Raw genomic sequence first — 16,810 nt, forward strand, 5'->3', positions numbered from 1 at the left:
GAGCTAGAATTGATATGCAAACTAGACACAATCAACTCCGGTTTGAATAAGGACTGGGAATGGCTGAGCCATTACAAACATTGAATCTATCTCCCCTTGTAAGTATTCTCACACTTCTTATCAAACTGTCTGTACTGGGCTAGCTTGATTATCACTTCAAACGTTTTTTTTCTCTTAATTAATCGGCCTCTCAGAGTTGGTAAGACAACTCCCACCTGTTTATGCTCTCTGTATGTGTGTATATATATATCTCCTCAATATATGTTCCATTCTATATGCATCCGAAGAAGTGTGCTGTAGTCCACGAAAGCTTATGCTCTAATAAATTTGTTAGTCTCTAAGGTGCCACAAGTACTCCTGTTCTTTTTTGCTCTTTTAAGACTTTTGACAGTATATTTGACTCCTCGTCCCTCTGATTTTGGAAGGCAACTTCCAATTCTTAAATATTGGGTCGAGTGTTATAGGTATCTTTAGAAATCTCACATTGGTATCTTCTTTGCATTTTGTCAAATCTGCAGTGAAAGTGTCAAATCAAACAACATTTACTGGGTCATCATCTGAGACTATATGTAATATATGGCAGAATGTGGATAAAACCACGGAGAAGGAGACATTAACTTAAATTTGTGACTGAACTCCTCGGGGGAGAATTTAATACATTAATTTTTTTAACAAGTGTCATCAGCATGGAAGCATGGTGGCCGAAGCATGAAGGGGCATCTGAATATTTAGCATATCTGGCATGCTACAGCAGTGCCATGCAAATGCCTGTTCTCACTTTCAGGTGACATTGGAAATAAGCAGTCAGCATTATCTCCCATAAATGTAAACAAACTTGTTTGTCTTAGTGATTGGCTGAACAAGAAGTAGGGCTGAGTGGACTTGTAGGTTCAAAAGTTTTACATTCTTTTGTTTTTGAGTGCAGTGAGGTAAAAATAATTCTACATTTGTAAGTTGCACTTTCACAATAAAGAGATTGCACAACAGTACTTGTATGAATTCCCTGAATTACGAATTACGTTTTTGTTTTCCAAACAAGATATGCCTAATCTGCGTTTTCCTACCCTGCCATGCGAGAGCTAAGAGAAATTAACAAATACAGTGGAAAAGCATTGATCTTTGTGGCAATTAATAGCAACCCGTGCTTGCTGATCAGCAGTCAACAAGAAGCTGGACAAACGTACATTGTATCCCACCTTTTATTGGGGAGCCAAATGAACAAGTAATTGATCAGAGACTGCCCATCTCTGGGGCTGCTGAGTAAACGTCTCAAGCAATCTGAGCTGTGATTCAAAGTTTTCTTTATTGACGGGGGGGATAACACAAAATGAATAAAGTTCCCTGCTCCAAAAAGGTTAAATAAATCAATTCAAGTCTGTCAGCGGGAACTGTCAGTCCCTCCCAGAAAGCTGTGCGACTGCAGGATTTCTGCAGTGGCAAATAAATCATTGCACAAGCTTTTTGCATACTCTTAAAAATGGGATGAGCAGTGACTGCGGTGCTGAGATGGTAATTCTTTAGGCTATTCCAGCTTTTCTGAATAGAATTTCACCTCTTAGTGTATCACATCTGGTTCCAAGCTCAGGGCTTTTGCTCTTCTGACTGTAAAAGCTCTTCTTGTAGCTCCCCAAGGCAAGGAGTTTCAGTTCCAAGACCAACCTGATTGTGCCATTTTAATGGCTTTAAAACTTTATTTGTTTTATTTGCATTGAAAGTGTCTCCTGGGATCGGCTATAGCAGTTGAGCCTGTACCTAGTTGTTTCATAGATGTTATGCCATAATGTTGTAATTTAGGCCCTGTCTGTGATGGGCTTTGAACCTAATGGAACCACAGTTCCATCTGTAATGGGTGCAAACATGGGTCTCTGGCCAGGTTCTAACACCATGTTCAAGCTTAGATCCATGACTGCTCTGGTTTTGACTTTCTTTCCTCCAGAATTCTTGGACTGGGCTTCATCTGGCCCTACTTAGTCTCAGTGCACTATTTGAAAATGGTTTAAAAATATCCCCGGTGCTGCCTACACAGCCTAGAAAACGGCTTTTGCTGGAGTCGCACTGAAACGGACATCAAGCCCTGTTTTCAAATATGGTATTCAAAGCCCAGTAAAGACAGGGCCTTTGAGTGCCTATTACAGCAACAAGCAAAGGAGGAGAACAACATGACTGACTGCAACCTAGGGGAAAATAAAAGCACCTGTAGGGATGATCACCACCAGGTATCTAAATGCAATACATCCCTTTTGCAGCACAGTACATTAACCACCTTCAGGGTTTCTGCCTGTTTAAAGCTGTTGATAATCAGTTCTGGTGCTTTCAAGCTCTTGCCCCTTGACAAATGGTGGGCCAACCTTATTCTGTGTTTGTACAGCACCTTAGCAGAATGGGGTTCTGGGTCCATGAGTAGAGCTCCTAGGAGCTCCAGTAATAAAATAATAAATAATAACTTCACACAAGAAGTACCTTTATCTCCATTTTACAGGCCTTGCCTTCATTAAGAATATATGTATTGGTGTAATTACATGGAAGTGATTAAGCTGGTGCAGTCCCCTAATGTAGGCAGGCTGCACCAGTATAAAGCGTGATTTGTATCACAGCAGTGTAATCCAAATTAAATTGCTAATTTAAAATGCACCAGCATAAGCCCAATTTTAAATTGATGAAGTTACCCTGGTACATCATTTCTCTAAGTCGATAGGAATTTGGAAATTGAGGCAAGAGAGGTTGAGTGACTTGACCAAGGCCACACTGCATGTCAGTGGCTTGACAGATACTGTGTGTTCTGTACTTCTGATTCATTCCAGAATCCCGGAGAATGTGTCCATTGCATTTGTTTAAACAAGTTAAATTCTAGTGACCATTTTGGAAATGATCCGAAATGTTGCTGAAGCTTTACAAATAAAACATGTTCTGAATTCGAGTAAATCTCCACTACCTGGTTCTGGACATTGACCGTGGTGGGATGGGGCAGTGACTAACCACGGAGTGATTCTTTGTTTTTAGTAATCCAGCTGCCAATATCATTGTGTAATGTAGAGTTTAATTTGGGTTTTCTCTGGCAGGGTGCGGGCACTGTAAGAAAATGAAGCCAGAGTATGAGATGGCCGCAGAGATGCTGCACGGAGCCAGTGATGTAAGCTAATTTCCTTTATTTCCCCCTTTTCAAATAATCCATGATAAATACCAGAAGTAATAAAAATGACTTTTCCATCCCTCCCTGCCACAATTTTAGCTGTTCTCATCCTCCCACAGGGCCTCCGAGATGTGCTTCCAAAGTACAGTCTCATCGGTAATGCATGAGCCTTGCCAAAGCGTTAGCAAGAACATTCTGTCTTGAGCGAAAACAGAATTGCCAAGTGATTATATATTCTGCTGTAGGGCCTTATTTATACACAATATGATCAAACCCAAATATAATGTGGAAATGTTTATTTTCCCATTCATTAAAGGCCTCATGCTAAATGCAAATTAAGAAGACGTGGGTGGGTGGGGGGGTTTTGGTTATGGTGTAGATGCAAAAATTTAACGGGCTTGTTTCTCCTCTTGCATACATTGATTTTACACTGGAGTCATTCCACTGTACATCAGTGTAACTAAGAAAAGAATCTCAGGCCCAGAGATGATGATAATCACTGTAGTTGATTCAGCACCACCACGGCACAGGCCATACAGGAATGGAAGAGATGGTCATTGCAGCTCAGACACTCAATGCCTAGGAGACAAAGGTCTTGTCTCAAAGCACAGTGGGTCCTTTTTCAATAATGCTCCCTTCCACGAAGGCCATCAAGCCCTCCCAAAGAAAGGAGTGTCAGTTAAGGAAATCTGAATGAAGAGTGGTTATTTGGCAGAAGAGTGTATTGGAGTTGCAGGGGAAGACCTGAGGGGAGAAGGCATGAAGATGAGAATGGGAGGAGGATATGAAAGGGGGCATTTAGGAGCTCTTATGGGGGAGGAGGTAGGAGGAAGTGGGGGCATAGATATAGGATAGGATGGTGCAGACACTTAAAAGTCAGATGGGGGCTTGAAGTTGTTGCAGAACGCGAGAAGAAGCCAGAGGAGGGCTTCAATGAGTGGAGTGACATGGTTAGAGTGGTTAATTTATCAGCAGCATTCGGTATCGATTGGAAGGGCGCAGGAGGAGGTAAGGGAGGCCAAAAAGAAGAGGCAGGATTGCAGTACCGGAAGCAAGCAGTGACCAAGGAATGGACAGTGAGTTAGTGGGAGGATCGGAGACAACAGGGTAGGTTTGTAGCGATGTTGTAAGGGAGAAAACAACTGTCTGTGTGTTAGGAGAAAAAGGGAGGGGAGCATAGGGCACCATAGTGACAGGCCGGGGAGGGGAGTTGGAAAGTGGAGTTTTCAGCAACGGCAGACAGGGAGATTTCAGTGCCAGGGGTGTGGATCAGGAGATCAGTTTGCTCCATGCTGCTTCTTAGTTGGTGGTCGGGCATCCAGGATGAGAGATGGGACTGGACAAAAAGGAGGGTGGGGTGGAAAGAGGGTTCTGAGGGTGGGTAATTGAAGGGTAGAGAGTGTATCAAGGTCACCTGTATTTAATAATTTATGTGGTAAAGGGAAAATCCTGCTCCCCCATGTAGCCGTGCGTAGCGATAGAACCAAGACAGTCCCTCTCTGCATACAATAGTTTAGTTATATCTTATAGACTTATAGAAAGAGACCTTCTAAAAACGTTAAAATGTATTCCTGGCATGTGAAACCTTAAATTAGAGTGAATAAATGAAGACTTGGTACACCACTTCTGAAAGGTTGCCGACCCCTGCTCTATGACCTGGTAAAATATATCCATCCCTTCACAGTGATATTTGGAGCCAGCTGTGTTTTTCAATATACATGTAGTTTGCACTTGGAGTCTAAACCCATATGAGTGCCTCTCTGAATCTGTACCATCTCCTGGCTACGAGTGAGTGTGATGCCATGGTTTGCAGTTAGCTTTCTCTGTTTCAGAGTCCTGGTGTCCTTGCAGCTGTCGATGCTACTGTCAACAAGGCGGTGGCAGAAAGATTTCACATCTCAGGGTTCCCTACGTTGAAGTACTTTCAGGATGGAGAGGAGAAGTACACTCTGCCGCAACTCAGAACTAAGAAGAAGATCATTGACTGGCTGCAAAAGTAAGTTGTATGAGTTGGAGATGTCATCCAGATTTCTGGCTATTAGCCACTGAAGATTGCTTTTGTGAAGAAGTAAATCTTAAACTGATTCATCTCATACTTAAATCCTTACTAACAAAAAAGAAATTGAAAGTACTGAAAGCCACACAAAGAGGTGTTCTTTATATATTTTTTAATATACAAAATCCTTTGTTTGCTATGGGTTTTTGTTTTTTTTTAAATACATGTCCTGGTAATTCTATCCCCAAATAAATATTTTTAAAATATCTCCTAAGCCTCTCTCTAGTGGGGCATAACAGTGGCTCAAACAAATAAGATCAAATTTGCTGAACCCTCTTTTTGTTAGCCAGTAGTTTTCCTTGTTTAGCCACCAAATTGTTGTAGCTGTGCTTTTTTCTTTCTGAAGTAATTTCTGACCATCAAAAATGGCATCTTTCTTATGAGTTGCAGTAAAACATACAGATTTAGGTTGAATGCATTGAGAAGGATGTAGCTCCAAGAGGGAAGAATTGTTGATGTAATTGTCTCTATTCACTATTTTGGAAGAAAAATATAAATAATTGGTTTTTTTGACGTTCAGAATTTGTTTTCTCAGAAACTTTGTGTTTACTCTGTTTGCTATATTGTGCCACAGAAAGAGTGCCAGATACAGTACCCAGAGGCCAGATGTTGAGCTGGGATATATTGTCATAGCTCCATTGAAGTCTGTAGAACTATGATAGTTTACATCAACTGAGGATCTGGCCCCCAGGTATCCTGATTCCTTTGTTAGCAACTGGGTGACTCAGTAGTGATGGAAATATGGTTGGTGTCTAGCGAATGACCTTGAATGGAATTAAAATGTTGAGTTTTCATTTGTTTTATCTATAGCCGACTGTATTTAAAACAGTACCTTTCAAAATGACAGGAAAGTGTGGAAACTGTAATTTAATACTGCGGTGACAAATGAAGGTCTTGATAATATGCCTTCACACTGATGATTTTATATAAGTAATCACTTATTTAAGATACAAGCAGGAATGAGTCTGAGACATGTCCATGAGGTGGTGAATAGCAAGAGATTTTTAGGGGTACTCTCCATGTACAGGACTGCTATTAGCTGGATACTATATGCAATCACAGTTGATATATGAAATTCTCTTTATTCAAATATTGCAGTTCATTTACTTCCTACCCTCCAAAATGGGCTAGTGTTGATTATTGTATCCTGGTTTCACTTTTAGAATTTTGTATTTCCCAGCCGGTCTTGAAAGACTTGAAAGCAAGTTTACATTATGGTGATATACAGTACATTGCTTGCTTTAGTGGGTGTGACTGATGTATGTCAATTCCACCTTTTGATTCCACCTGCTGTATTCAAATGTACTATATGCACGCCTATAAATGCAGCCGTACTGGTGTGATTAGAGCAAATCATGAAACCTTTATTTCAGCCTGACCTTTGTCTCAGAACTATAAATTCCCACAGTCATTTTAAATGGTTCTGGAGCAAAAGTCCGCTCTGTGACATCTTTGCTGAAATAAAGGTTTTCCTATATTGAACCAGTCATGTTCAAAATCACATTTTTCCTGATTTCTGAAAATTAACTCTTGTCCTTCCTGGCAATGGAAATGCTAAGTACATTTTTCTTCTGCACAAATAGCCATAAGGAACCGCTCCCACCATTTCCTCAATAGGTGACTGAGTCACAAGGCCTCTTTGCATGCTTCTAAAAAGATCTAAGAGATCCTTTGTTTTTTCTTCTTCTCTAGCCCGCAAGCACCACCTCCACCTGAACCAGCTTGGGAAGAAAAGCTAACCAATGTTATCCACCTAGCCGGAGAAGACTTCAGGGAGTCTTTAAAGAAGAAGAAGCATGCCCTTGTCATGTTCTATGCCCCATGTGAGTATTTGTGTCTCTGTTTATCTTATAGCTTTTGTGTCCCTTGTAGCTTCTGAAATCCTGTGCTTTGTATATACTTTTGTAAATAGAGTCATTAATTTAGACATAGACCTGAAACAAATCTCCAGATCTGAACACCCTAAGTTTGTAGAAGTTCATATCTCATTCTGACTTAGTTGCTTGAGACCCTTCCTAATATATTTTATGAATTGGGGGGGGAGGGGTGTCAGGATCAGGGAAACAGCCCACAGCTTTAATCCAGAGACTGACTGTACTACAAGGGATCGCAAAGGAGGCAGATGAATAAACAGAAAGTGCATTTATTTTCCTCTGCTTCATTTTATGGCCTGCATAACAAAATGTGATTCCTTATAATATAGTGATGGATACGTTAGTATGTTCATTAGTATGTTACTCCACTTCATTTGCCATGGTAGCTCCAGTGAAATCAATGGAGTAATGCAGGGGTGAATCAATCCCTTGGTAGTCCAAATCTAAATTCTGATGGAACCATTTCAGGAGTAATCTAAACCCACATTTTGATCCCTGCCTGGAACAAGAGTCCAATTTTAACAACTTCATCACCAGATTATCTCATTTATGAATAAATGAGCTCCAACCGGCTTCCTTTAGAAGTCAAAGGGAGTCTTTCCATTGAGATCAACGGAAATTTGGATCAGGCCCTTTGTAAATCAGATATGCTGGGTGGGGAGAGAAGCCAATTTCTCCCACTATTTGAAATAACTCTTTTTCAAATATGTTCAATGCCAGAAATGTTTCCAGCCAGCACTGGCGCTTGGCCGCCTTCCTGATTTGCATTGTGTTATTTAAATCAGCAGAGTCATCCCTTCCATTGTCAGTATTAGACCAGAGGTGGCTGGACGCCATTCAGCTTTTAGTCTTGGGGATGTGTTTTGGTTTGTGTTGGGGGGAGTCTGTTTAATATCTATTTAATATCTATGGCCTGATTTGTTTTATTAAGGGCCCTGACCCTGCTCCCGCCCAATTTTTCTTGGAAAATACTGTACCATAAGATGACTGTCTCTGCAATTAATTGATAGCATTTAGATATGTAATTTTCTCAATCAGATTTGTTCCCACACAACTGGAGACTGTTTTTGAGAAATCAGGCCCTTAATGTTTAATCAGGCAGGAAAAACAGCTCCTTATTTTGCTTTTCTGTAAGAAAATTAAACATGAATGCATTCCGGGCTCCTGTGAAGCCCTGCTGGTTGTGGGACGCAGAGAGAAGGGAATTCCTGGGAGGTTGTAAAAGAAAGGGGAAAGAGATTTAATCCTTTTTCAACTCCAGTTCCCACCACCCGTTGACTAAAAATTGCCCGCGTGCCAGGAATTTCTGATACATGGATCCCTATTGATTAAGAATGAAGTTTATTTTAAAAGCAAATACATTTAGTAGTAAAAGTAAGACGTATGCCATTGTTCTCACCAGCTAGTTCATTTTACCCTAGCTTCCCAGTATGAACAACATCCATGGAGGGAAGAGATGTTTTTCTTTCCCCCACTGTGTGTGTGTGTTTGTGTGTGTGAGAGCGAGAGAGAGAGAGATTTGGTTATCTTTAGGTCATTTTAACAAAATCTAAATTAACTAAAAACTATTTAAAGCCATGCATTTAAAATATTTTAGTCTTCATAAGTCACTAAGGGCATGGTTTAGAGACTCATTAATATGCAACTCCAGTGATCAAAAGCATGTGGATATTTACGGATACTCTTACTTGTGTTGGATAGTACCTTATACCATAAGTAGTCCCACTGAAGTCAACAGGGCTACTTATGAACTAAGGTACTAATCTCATTGTGAGTAAGGGTATCTGAATCCGGCCTTAAGTGCATTAATGGGTCGGCATAACTCAGTGGTGTTCGGTGCAGCTGGATTACTCTTTGGACGTAGTTTTACAACCACACCTTTGGGTAAAGTGGTACGTGAGTCTGTCTGCATAGAGGATAGATTGGTGTTGGTTAAATATCCTCACAGGGCTTTTTATGACTTATAGTCAAGAGTGACCAAATTTCCATTACAGTTTCCCATGTTCAGGGTGTACAGTATTTCAGCAGATTTGTTTTTGGTTAATGTGTGTCTGTGTGCATGTGGGGGTGGGTACATACACACATGCAGCAAGCCTGCTTTTAGTCAGGCCTGATAGGAAAGAACTGATGAATATTTTAAATCTCTGGTTGCAGTAAGATAATTATTAAGGAAACAGAACAGTACAAATCATCCTATACGGAGTTGGCTGCTTTTCTGCACTGACAATGTGCTTTCTGCTAAATTTGATAGATTATCTTTTATTTACCATTTCCTCAGTCATGGGACTTCTCCGTGCTTATGCTCGCCAATTAATGTTAACTTGCTTATTTTAGTGCAGAAGGAGCACTGCTAAAATTGCCAGGCCTCATTAGATCAAATAATTTTCTTTCTCTATTCAGCGCCACATCCTAGGCCAGTGCAGTCCTGCAGTGTGTTACTGTATTCAGTGGGTGCCCTATGAAGGAGCTTGTCTTATTTTTTTGATTTTTTGTAAGAATTGTGAATCTCTTATATGATTTAGATTTTGGATCTAAAACAGTAGGTTGAATGTTCTGACCTTTCTAAAGCCTTCAGTTAGACGAATAAACCTGGAGGCAAAGGCCACAGTCATTTCCTACCTTTTATCCTTTTCAAAATAATTGCTTGCATTTATATAGCACCTTATAACCCAAAGCACTTAATGTATCTAATGTACCTTCACCCCACTGAAATATAGCCACTTGTGGAATCGGAATGTGGCAGTGTTTTACCAGCACAGTGCAACCCTTCACAATAGTTTAAAACAGGAAGTGAGGCATACTGAATCAAACCGAATCCACAGGGGGAATTTAGGTGGGCAGCGCATAACTCCCCCATCAAGAATTTGGCCAGGACATGGAAGCTAACACCTCTGTGCTTGCAAAAAAGTACCATAGGATCTTAATGACTTTGAACATGTATCCAAGTCCCTTGAAGTCAATGGAAAGACTGCCGTTGATCTCAGTGGACTTTGTATCAGGCTGTTTTGAATGGCAAGGGCCTTGATTTTATGTTTCATGCAAAAGATGGTACTTCTAGCAGTTTAAAGACTCCTAAATTATATTGGGCTGTTAGTACTGACTCGGTGGAAGAGCAACACCCACTATATAAACAATGCTACTTGTAGTAACTAGGTTTTCACTGGTCTTCCATCTTAGTACTAAAGCAGATCCAACCCGGAGCAGTGTGGTTCTACATGGCTGTAGGCTGTATGGTGACAAATGGCATTATGGCTGCAGGCCTCTTCAGCAGCCAGTTGGCTGTACCAAAATTTGTTAGTGTTAACATGCCCCTGCCGTTGCACAGTAAACTTCACGATAAAAATCAGTTGTTGATTAGCTGTCAGAGCCACAAAGGGCAAACAAATTGCAATAGAGTATCATCTGAGTTCGGAATGTTTTCTGGGTTACTCCCAGTGAATCAGACAAGAATGCATTATAAGGTTTATTACAGAGAGTAGCGTTCTGGTATTTTCTTCTAGTTAGGATTTCTGTTAAGGGTTTTCTGCAAGTACGAAAGAGTTTCCAAAAGGAAAAATAAACCCAACCCACATTTATTTTCTTTCAAACAGAAATACTGTTCTTTAAGAAACGAAAACTAGCATGGAAACACATTTCTTTGTGGATTATCATGGAGGTCAAAATCTACCTCCAAGAGGACTTTTATACGAAGGAATCAACCAGATCGGGAATGGGGTTGGATTGTGATGGAATAGTCTTAGTTCTTTGGGATTTATTTTAATTGGTCAGTTTTAGTGCAAGGGTTTGGTGTTTCCCAGACCAATTTGATTTCTCTTCTTAAAAAGTACCAAGACAAACACTTTAACAAATATGTCCTGTCAGCTGAAACAAGAAGTAATAATAAGAAAAAAAGTTCACTGTTCCTTTTAGTGTCTTGTAACGATGGTCATTGCCAACACTATTAACTTCCCAAATGGCTTCAATTTGTAGGGCTCAACAGGGTTCACAGAATGGACATTTTTAATAGATATTTCACTGCTGAGAGCTGATTTTCAGTTTGCTTTACTAATCAGCAGAGAAACTTCAATTTAACCTGAAATGATTGTCTGCTGGTGAGGTTTATTCCTTAGTATTATTGCAGTGTAACCCATGGAGGTTATGCAAAGATGACCCAGAATAAAAACATCATTATTAGGGACCACACTCTTCTATGAAAGGGTTTTATATAGAAATAGTTGGAACTGGGCAGCCGCTATACGTATAGTTAGGACATTCATCTCTTCTTTGGCTTTTGCTCATCTCCTAAACTTTTCTCAAACTTGCATTGTTTTTTTTTTGTGGTGCGGGTGAGTTAGAATGTGAAACCTATCTCTGAAAATTTTTTTGGGTGTGGTTTGAATCTTGGTTAAAAGAAAATGGGTCTTAACATTGTTGTAGGATGGTGGTTGGGAGACATGGCAGCAGGTCCTTCTCCTGGCAGTGGTACAAACACTCTTTTCAGGCCGCAGGGTCCTTATTAAGATGCACCCTGACTGAGAGACATTGTCACCAGCTAGGCCAGGAACACCTCAGTCTGCTTATGCATAGTGGTAAGAAATCAGATGGGGACATGGCTTTGTATAGATTAGATCAGTTATTTTCTGTATTTCTGTATCTATCTCGTTGATGTTGTGTGGGACACTGAAGTCTGCAACAGGCACACGTTGATTTCCCCCCACAGACTTTGCTGGAAACTAAGATCAGCCTCCTTCCTGCCTTATTACCTGCACCAATTATACCCCTTCTCCCCCCCAGTCTCCGACCCCCAAAATGGAAACTTCCTGGTTCTGTCTCATCTGTACACCCACGAATACACAGAATGACCCAGGTGAGCAGGAAGTTGGTGCACAGGAGTGGAACACATCTGGGCTTCTCCAGGGGCACAAACAGGCCAGAAAGTTGCCCTAATAAGATAACTGAGTATCTTCCTTCCCCAGTCACATTGCAGAGTAATCCTTAGCTGGTTTCACCAGATCTCTGCTATCCCTTCTTTGTCCCTCTCATGTAGGGGTGTTGTCGAATCTGCTGTGCTCTGGCGATCCCTGTCTCGTGTAACAGTCAGCCAGCATTGCTTAGAGCAGGGACCAATGGAGAACTAGCCCTAGAATCGGGGTGTCATAGAATTGTTTCTTTTGTGTCATTCCCTACCCTACCTCACCCCCCAGCTAGCTCATCACTGTAGATGTGGAGAGAATTGATCCCCATGTGAGGGAACCACAGTGAAAAATTGTCTGAAATATTCAACTATTGGGTGAGCTAGAACCAAACATGCATCACAAAGCAGCAGTTGTGTGATAAGTCCTGTATCCCATAAGCACGTAGGAAATGCTGTACTGGATCAGATCAATCTAGGTCCATCTAGTCCAGTATCCTTTCTCTGACAATGGCCAGCACCAGCTCTTTCAGAGTAGGCATTTATGACATAACTTGTCCGTGGGAGAGATTTCCTAACTTCCCAATAGGTAGAGGCTGGTTTATGCTGTAATTGAGACTGCTTATCTTTTGTGCAAAGGACTGGTATTTAGTTCCTCAGACTGTCCCTGCAGAGTAACTACATAAGGGGGTGTGTATACATAAGCCAAAATCGTTCAGGCGTCTTCATGACAGAGATATCAATTTTAATCACACACACACACCCCAGATACAAATTACTGGCTGCACACAGCAAAGAATCCCTTTAAAGGCAAAAGCATCTCCAGGAAGGTTTTACTGGCTGAAAGGAGAGGTAAATATCCAGGACCTAGATCTGAGCCCTCGGATAATGATGCTTCACATCCAGTGGGTTTATGCATTTCAGAGTTTTGATGATTTATGTGAGCTCTGCCTGTACCTAATTTCTCTCTGTACATTAGTGGGGAATTTGCTGTTTACTCTCATGTCAGTCAAGTATCCGCTTATTGGTGTAAATAGTGCGGATGACAGTGCTGTCCAGATAATCCATTAATGGTCTGTTCTGTTAATGGGTGAATCTGTACAGAGGCTTCCGTGATCAAGCTGGCACAGCCACTGTTACATTCTTGGTGTCTGTGGATAATAATTAGTATGGCGAGAACTGCTCTTAAAATCGTTTATCCATTACTCTTACTTCAGAATTATGAGTTAGTTTAATGGACTGAACACAGCTGAGGAAGAAATCTGAGGAAGAAGCTGGGAATACAGCTATGGCACTAAACTGGAAGATAAATTAGTCAGGTTCACACTCATAAAGTCCTCTTGTTTTCTGAAACAGGATTCCTGCTTTAAATCTTGAATAATCTTAAAATGTTACAAGTGATTTATTTATTGGGAGGGAGGTTACCCATATTATGTGACTGGCTACGTTAGACGATTTAGCAGTTGTACCACGTGTGCCATTTGCCGCAGAATATTCCTTCTCCCACCTCCAAAAGTACTACCGTTACCCTGCGATATAAAGATATGAATAGGGAAGGTTTCAGACTGGTAATGTACTACCATCCTTCTGAAGTCTCTTGACTTTGTGGGGTCAAGCTCATATTAGGTAACGCTGTAACCTCTGTTTTCGGCTGATACCATAATATTACAATGGGCCTAATTTTGAGCCAGACTCTAATTTAGGACTTTGATGCTGCAGTTAACTGCCCCTTTATCTTTTCATCGGCAGCTAGCTGCAGGCACAGCTATAGGACTTTACCTTCTGACTGCCCAGCTGTGCCAACAAGTCAAGTGATTGCATGGCAAGATCCGGTTTGCTCATGCAGTTAAATGCAGCCACAGAAGTGTGGTTGGAGTTAATTGTGCCTGCAAAATCAGAGGCCAAGTTGAGGCCTGTGTTTGTGGTCCACAGCTTCACGAAGCTGTATTTTAAAGGCTTTGTCAGATGTCACTGGGAACTGACAAAAAATGCAGGGAAAAATCCAGCGGTTCTGTGAGGGAAACTCCAGCTCTGTTCTGAGTGTCTTTTATTTCAACCCTTTTCTGTTCTAAACCAGCTCAGAGGTGCTCACTGTACATCTTTCCATTTTGCAGGATTACATGTGTCAAGGGTCAGAACTACTCTGATGGTGGTGATAGTCCGCTCTTAATAAAATTGCATCCTTGTCCCCTGCTGTAGGGGGAGATCCAACTGAGAAGTCCTCCACTGCTAACCTCTTCCTCTTTCCTTGCCTCCCCCATCCCCAAATTCCAGGGAACCGACGTCTGGCCTGTGATATTTTTTGTCAAAGCTCCACACATTTCTGTTAAAGGCAGCAATTTCAAAGGATTTGGTTTTATGCAGCACCTTTGCACTCTAGGTATCTCAAGCATTTGACAAAGTAATGAGATAAATACAGTATGCAGACAGTAAATGCGTAGGCAGAGCTGTAGCCATAGTTACCTGGGTGCCCTTTCAACACGCGATATGCATGCTCTTTGAACAAGTGCACTTCAAGGGTTAATGATATTCCGCAGCCAGTAGGAGATTCTGTGCCAGTTTCAGACCAGTCAGAATTCTAACTAGCTAGGACTTCAGAAATCGACAGGAGAGGATTCCAAGGGTACGCAGTGCATGTCGTTGCTCTGCCAAATGACAGCAAGCTAGGAGCTGCGCTTCTGTGATGAAGACTGACGATCTAGGGTGAGTATCCAAAGGCACCTCAGGAAGTTAGGTACACAGCTGCCATTGACTGTCAGGAGTAATTGGATACCTTAGATGTCCTTAAAAATCCCCCTATAAGACTGGTGAAAGAGGGCTCTCTTGAAGTATTAGTAAGGATAAAAATTAGTACTTAACACTCACATAGCTCTTCCTAGACTATGCAAGAGACTAATTAATCCTGACAGCGTCCCCAGGGAGTAGGGTGTAAGTTTCTCCATTATACAGATCAGGTAGTTGAGGGGGAGAAGTGGAGACTTGTCTGAAGACACACGATGAGTTGATGGCAGAGCTGGGATTATAGCACAGGAATCTCAAAATTTTAGCCCACTGCCTATTCCTACAGACAATGCTGTGGAATAGTATCTAACCCACACTCCCACATGTTTCATGCACAATTACATATGGCTTTCTTTCACCTGGTCCTTTAAATCACCTTCTACAATGGAAGAAAAATGTCTTTTTTACTCTTTTTTAAAGTGTTGATAAAATAATACCTTAGCAAACACCAGCGCATTGTGAAATTATTAATAGGTTGCTTGTCAATGTTGAGAGCCATGAGGCAGAGCCTAATTGACCTGACACTTAAATGAAACCCCACAAACTTCTCAAATCAAAGGACAAACCCCTTCCTTTCAAATATTAATGATCATTGTCCCAAGCCAGAAGTTATGCTGTGTCAGGTCGTATTATGAAAAAAGGTTTGGTCCCAGATATTGTATTAAAAGGCCCTCCAGTTCTTTACCAATGGAACAAAAACCAATTAACCTTTCAATAACATCTCCAAATGGCTTTCTTCAATTTGTCTGTGGTTTCAATAACTTGTGTGGCAGCATGAATTGTATTAGTATATAAACACTAGCTGTTTTTTCAGCTCTGATCTCTGCAATTATAGTACATGGTCTAACTTTCTTTGATTTGCCAAGGAATAGCCTTCTTTTAATTCTAGTGAACCGCTTCAATTCTCAAAATGGAAACAGCCTTTTTTGTCTTCTGCATTCTGCCAGCTCCTCTGTCAGCTTTGATGGATTCTGATGTGTTTCTTTCACTTGCTTGGAAGTGTGGTTGTTTTAAAATCAGTAATGGAGGGCAATGTCTCTTCGTCTTATTTAGAGGGTGGTTATTTAGACCAGCAGACAGGAAGTCAGGACTTCTGGGTTTCAGTCCCACCTCTGCATCCAGGCTTGATTCTGCAACGTCCTGGGCACTCTCAGTCAGACTTCAGTGCACTCAGCACCTCACAGATGTGCTCAGTACCTAGCAGAACCAAACCCCATGAGGAAGTTATGTAACCTCTTTTTGACATAGGTTAATCTTCAATCTTATGAAAGGGATAGTAATGCCTATCGCTCATGGGCAATTTGAAGCTTAATTAAATGAATGTTACAGCTGTTGAGATCCTGGGATGCGAGTTGCTAAAGGATTGAAGGTTTTTTTTTTTCCTGTTGTGCAGAGACAAGAGCTCAGACAGTGTAAATGTCATTGTGTCCTAAGCCAGGTGTGACAGGGCTGGTTTAAGTTTGCATAATGAATTTTATCCTGAAATGGGTTACAACCTTAAATGTCAATGTTGTGTTTGTAATCTGTCTGGTAAAATAGTGGATGTATAACAAATACATATCATAAATATATTACTTGATTACTCACACTCCTTACTCGTGTGTGAATATATATGTGTGTGTCTATATATAAATGTAGGTATTATGATCGAGACAGAGATCTGTAAAGGTATAATAAGATAAAATTGTCAAAAGTGCTAACCACCTGGTCTGCACGCTGATTTTGTACTGGCATAACTACTTTGATTTGGGATGTGACCAAAATAGTTGTACTGGTGCAATTCCTACTGTGGGCGCAGTATAGCTCGTTCTCCTTCTCATATGGGAACTTTTATACTGGTGTACCTGTGTTCACACTAGGGGAGTTATACTGTCTAACTATATCAGTAGAGTTAAAACCGTACAGCTTTTGGGTGTAGGCAAGGCCTAAAGTGACTTAGTAGCAATTTCGAAAGACTCCGCTATATTGAAGTCTTGTCTTTTTTTGAAAATGGGACTTAGGAGCCTGTCAATGGGATTTTGGCTCTTAAGTGCCTAAATCCCTTCTGAAAATTAGATTTAGGCTACTTAATCAGTTAG

The 16,810-nt window shown here is 41.0% G+C and overlaps 1 protein-coding gene across 1 annotated transcript in view; it reads left to right on the forward strand.

Annotated features, from left to right (window-relative positions):
• The window catches only part of PDIA5 (protein disulfide isomerase family A member 5), a 125,907-nt gene that overhangs the window by 81,251 nt on the left and 27,846 nt on the right, over positions 1 to 16,810 (forward strand). Inside the window, exons 12-14 of the mRNA XM_034786053.1 lie at positions 3,060 to 3,130; positions 4,963 to 5,126; positions 6,879 to 7,009. Of these exons, the coding sequence (XP_034641944.1) occupies positions 3,060 to 3,130; positions 4,963 to 5,126; positions 6,879 to 7,009 (366 nt within the window). The remainder of the gene's footprint in view (positions 1 to 3,059; positions 3,131 to 4,962; positions 5,127 to 6,878; positions 7,010 to 16,810) is intronic.

This window comes from Trachemys scripta, chromosome 11 (assembly GCF_013100865.1).
Source record: "Trachemys scripta elegans isolate TJP31775 chromosome 11, CAS_Tse_1.0, whole genome shotgun sequence".
In the NCBI taxonomy this organism is placed as follows: domain Eukaryota; kingdom Metazoa; phylum Chordata; order Testudines; family Emydidae; genus Trachemys; species Trachemys scripta.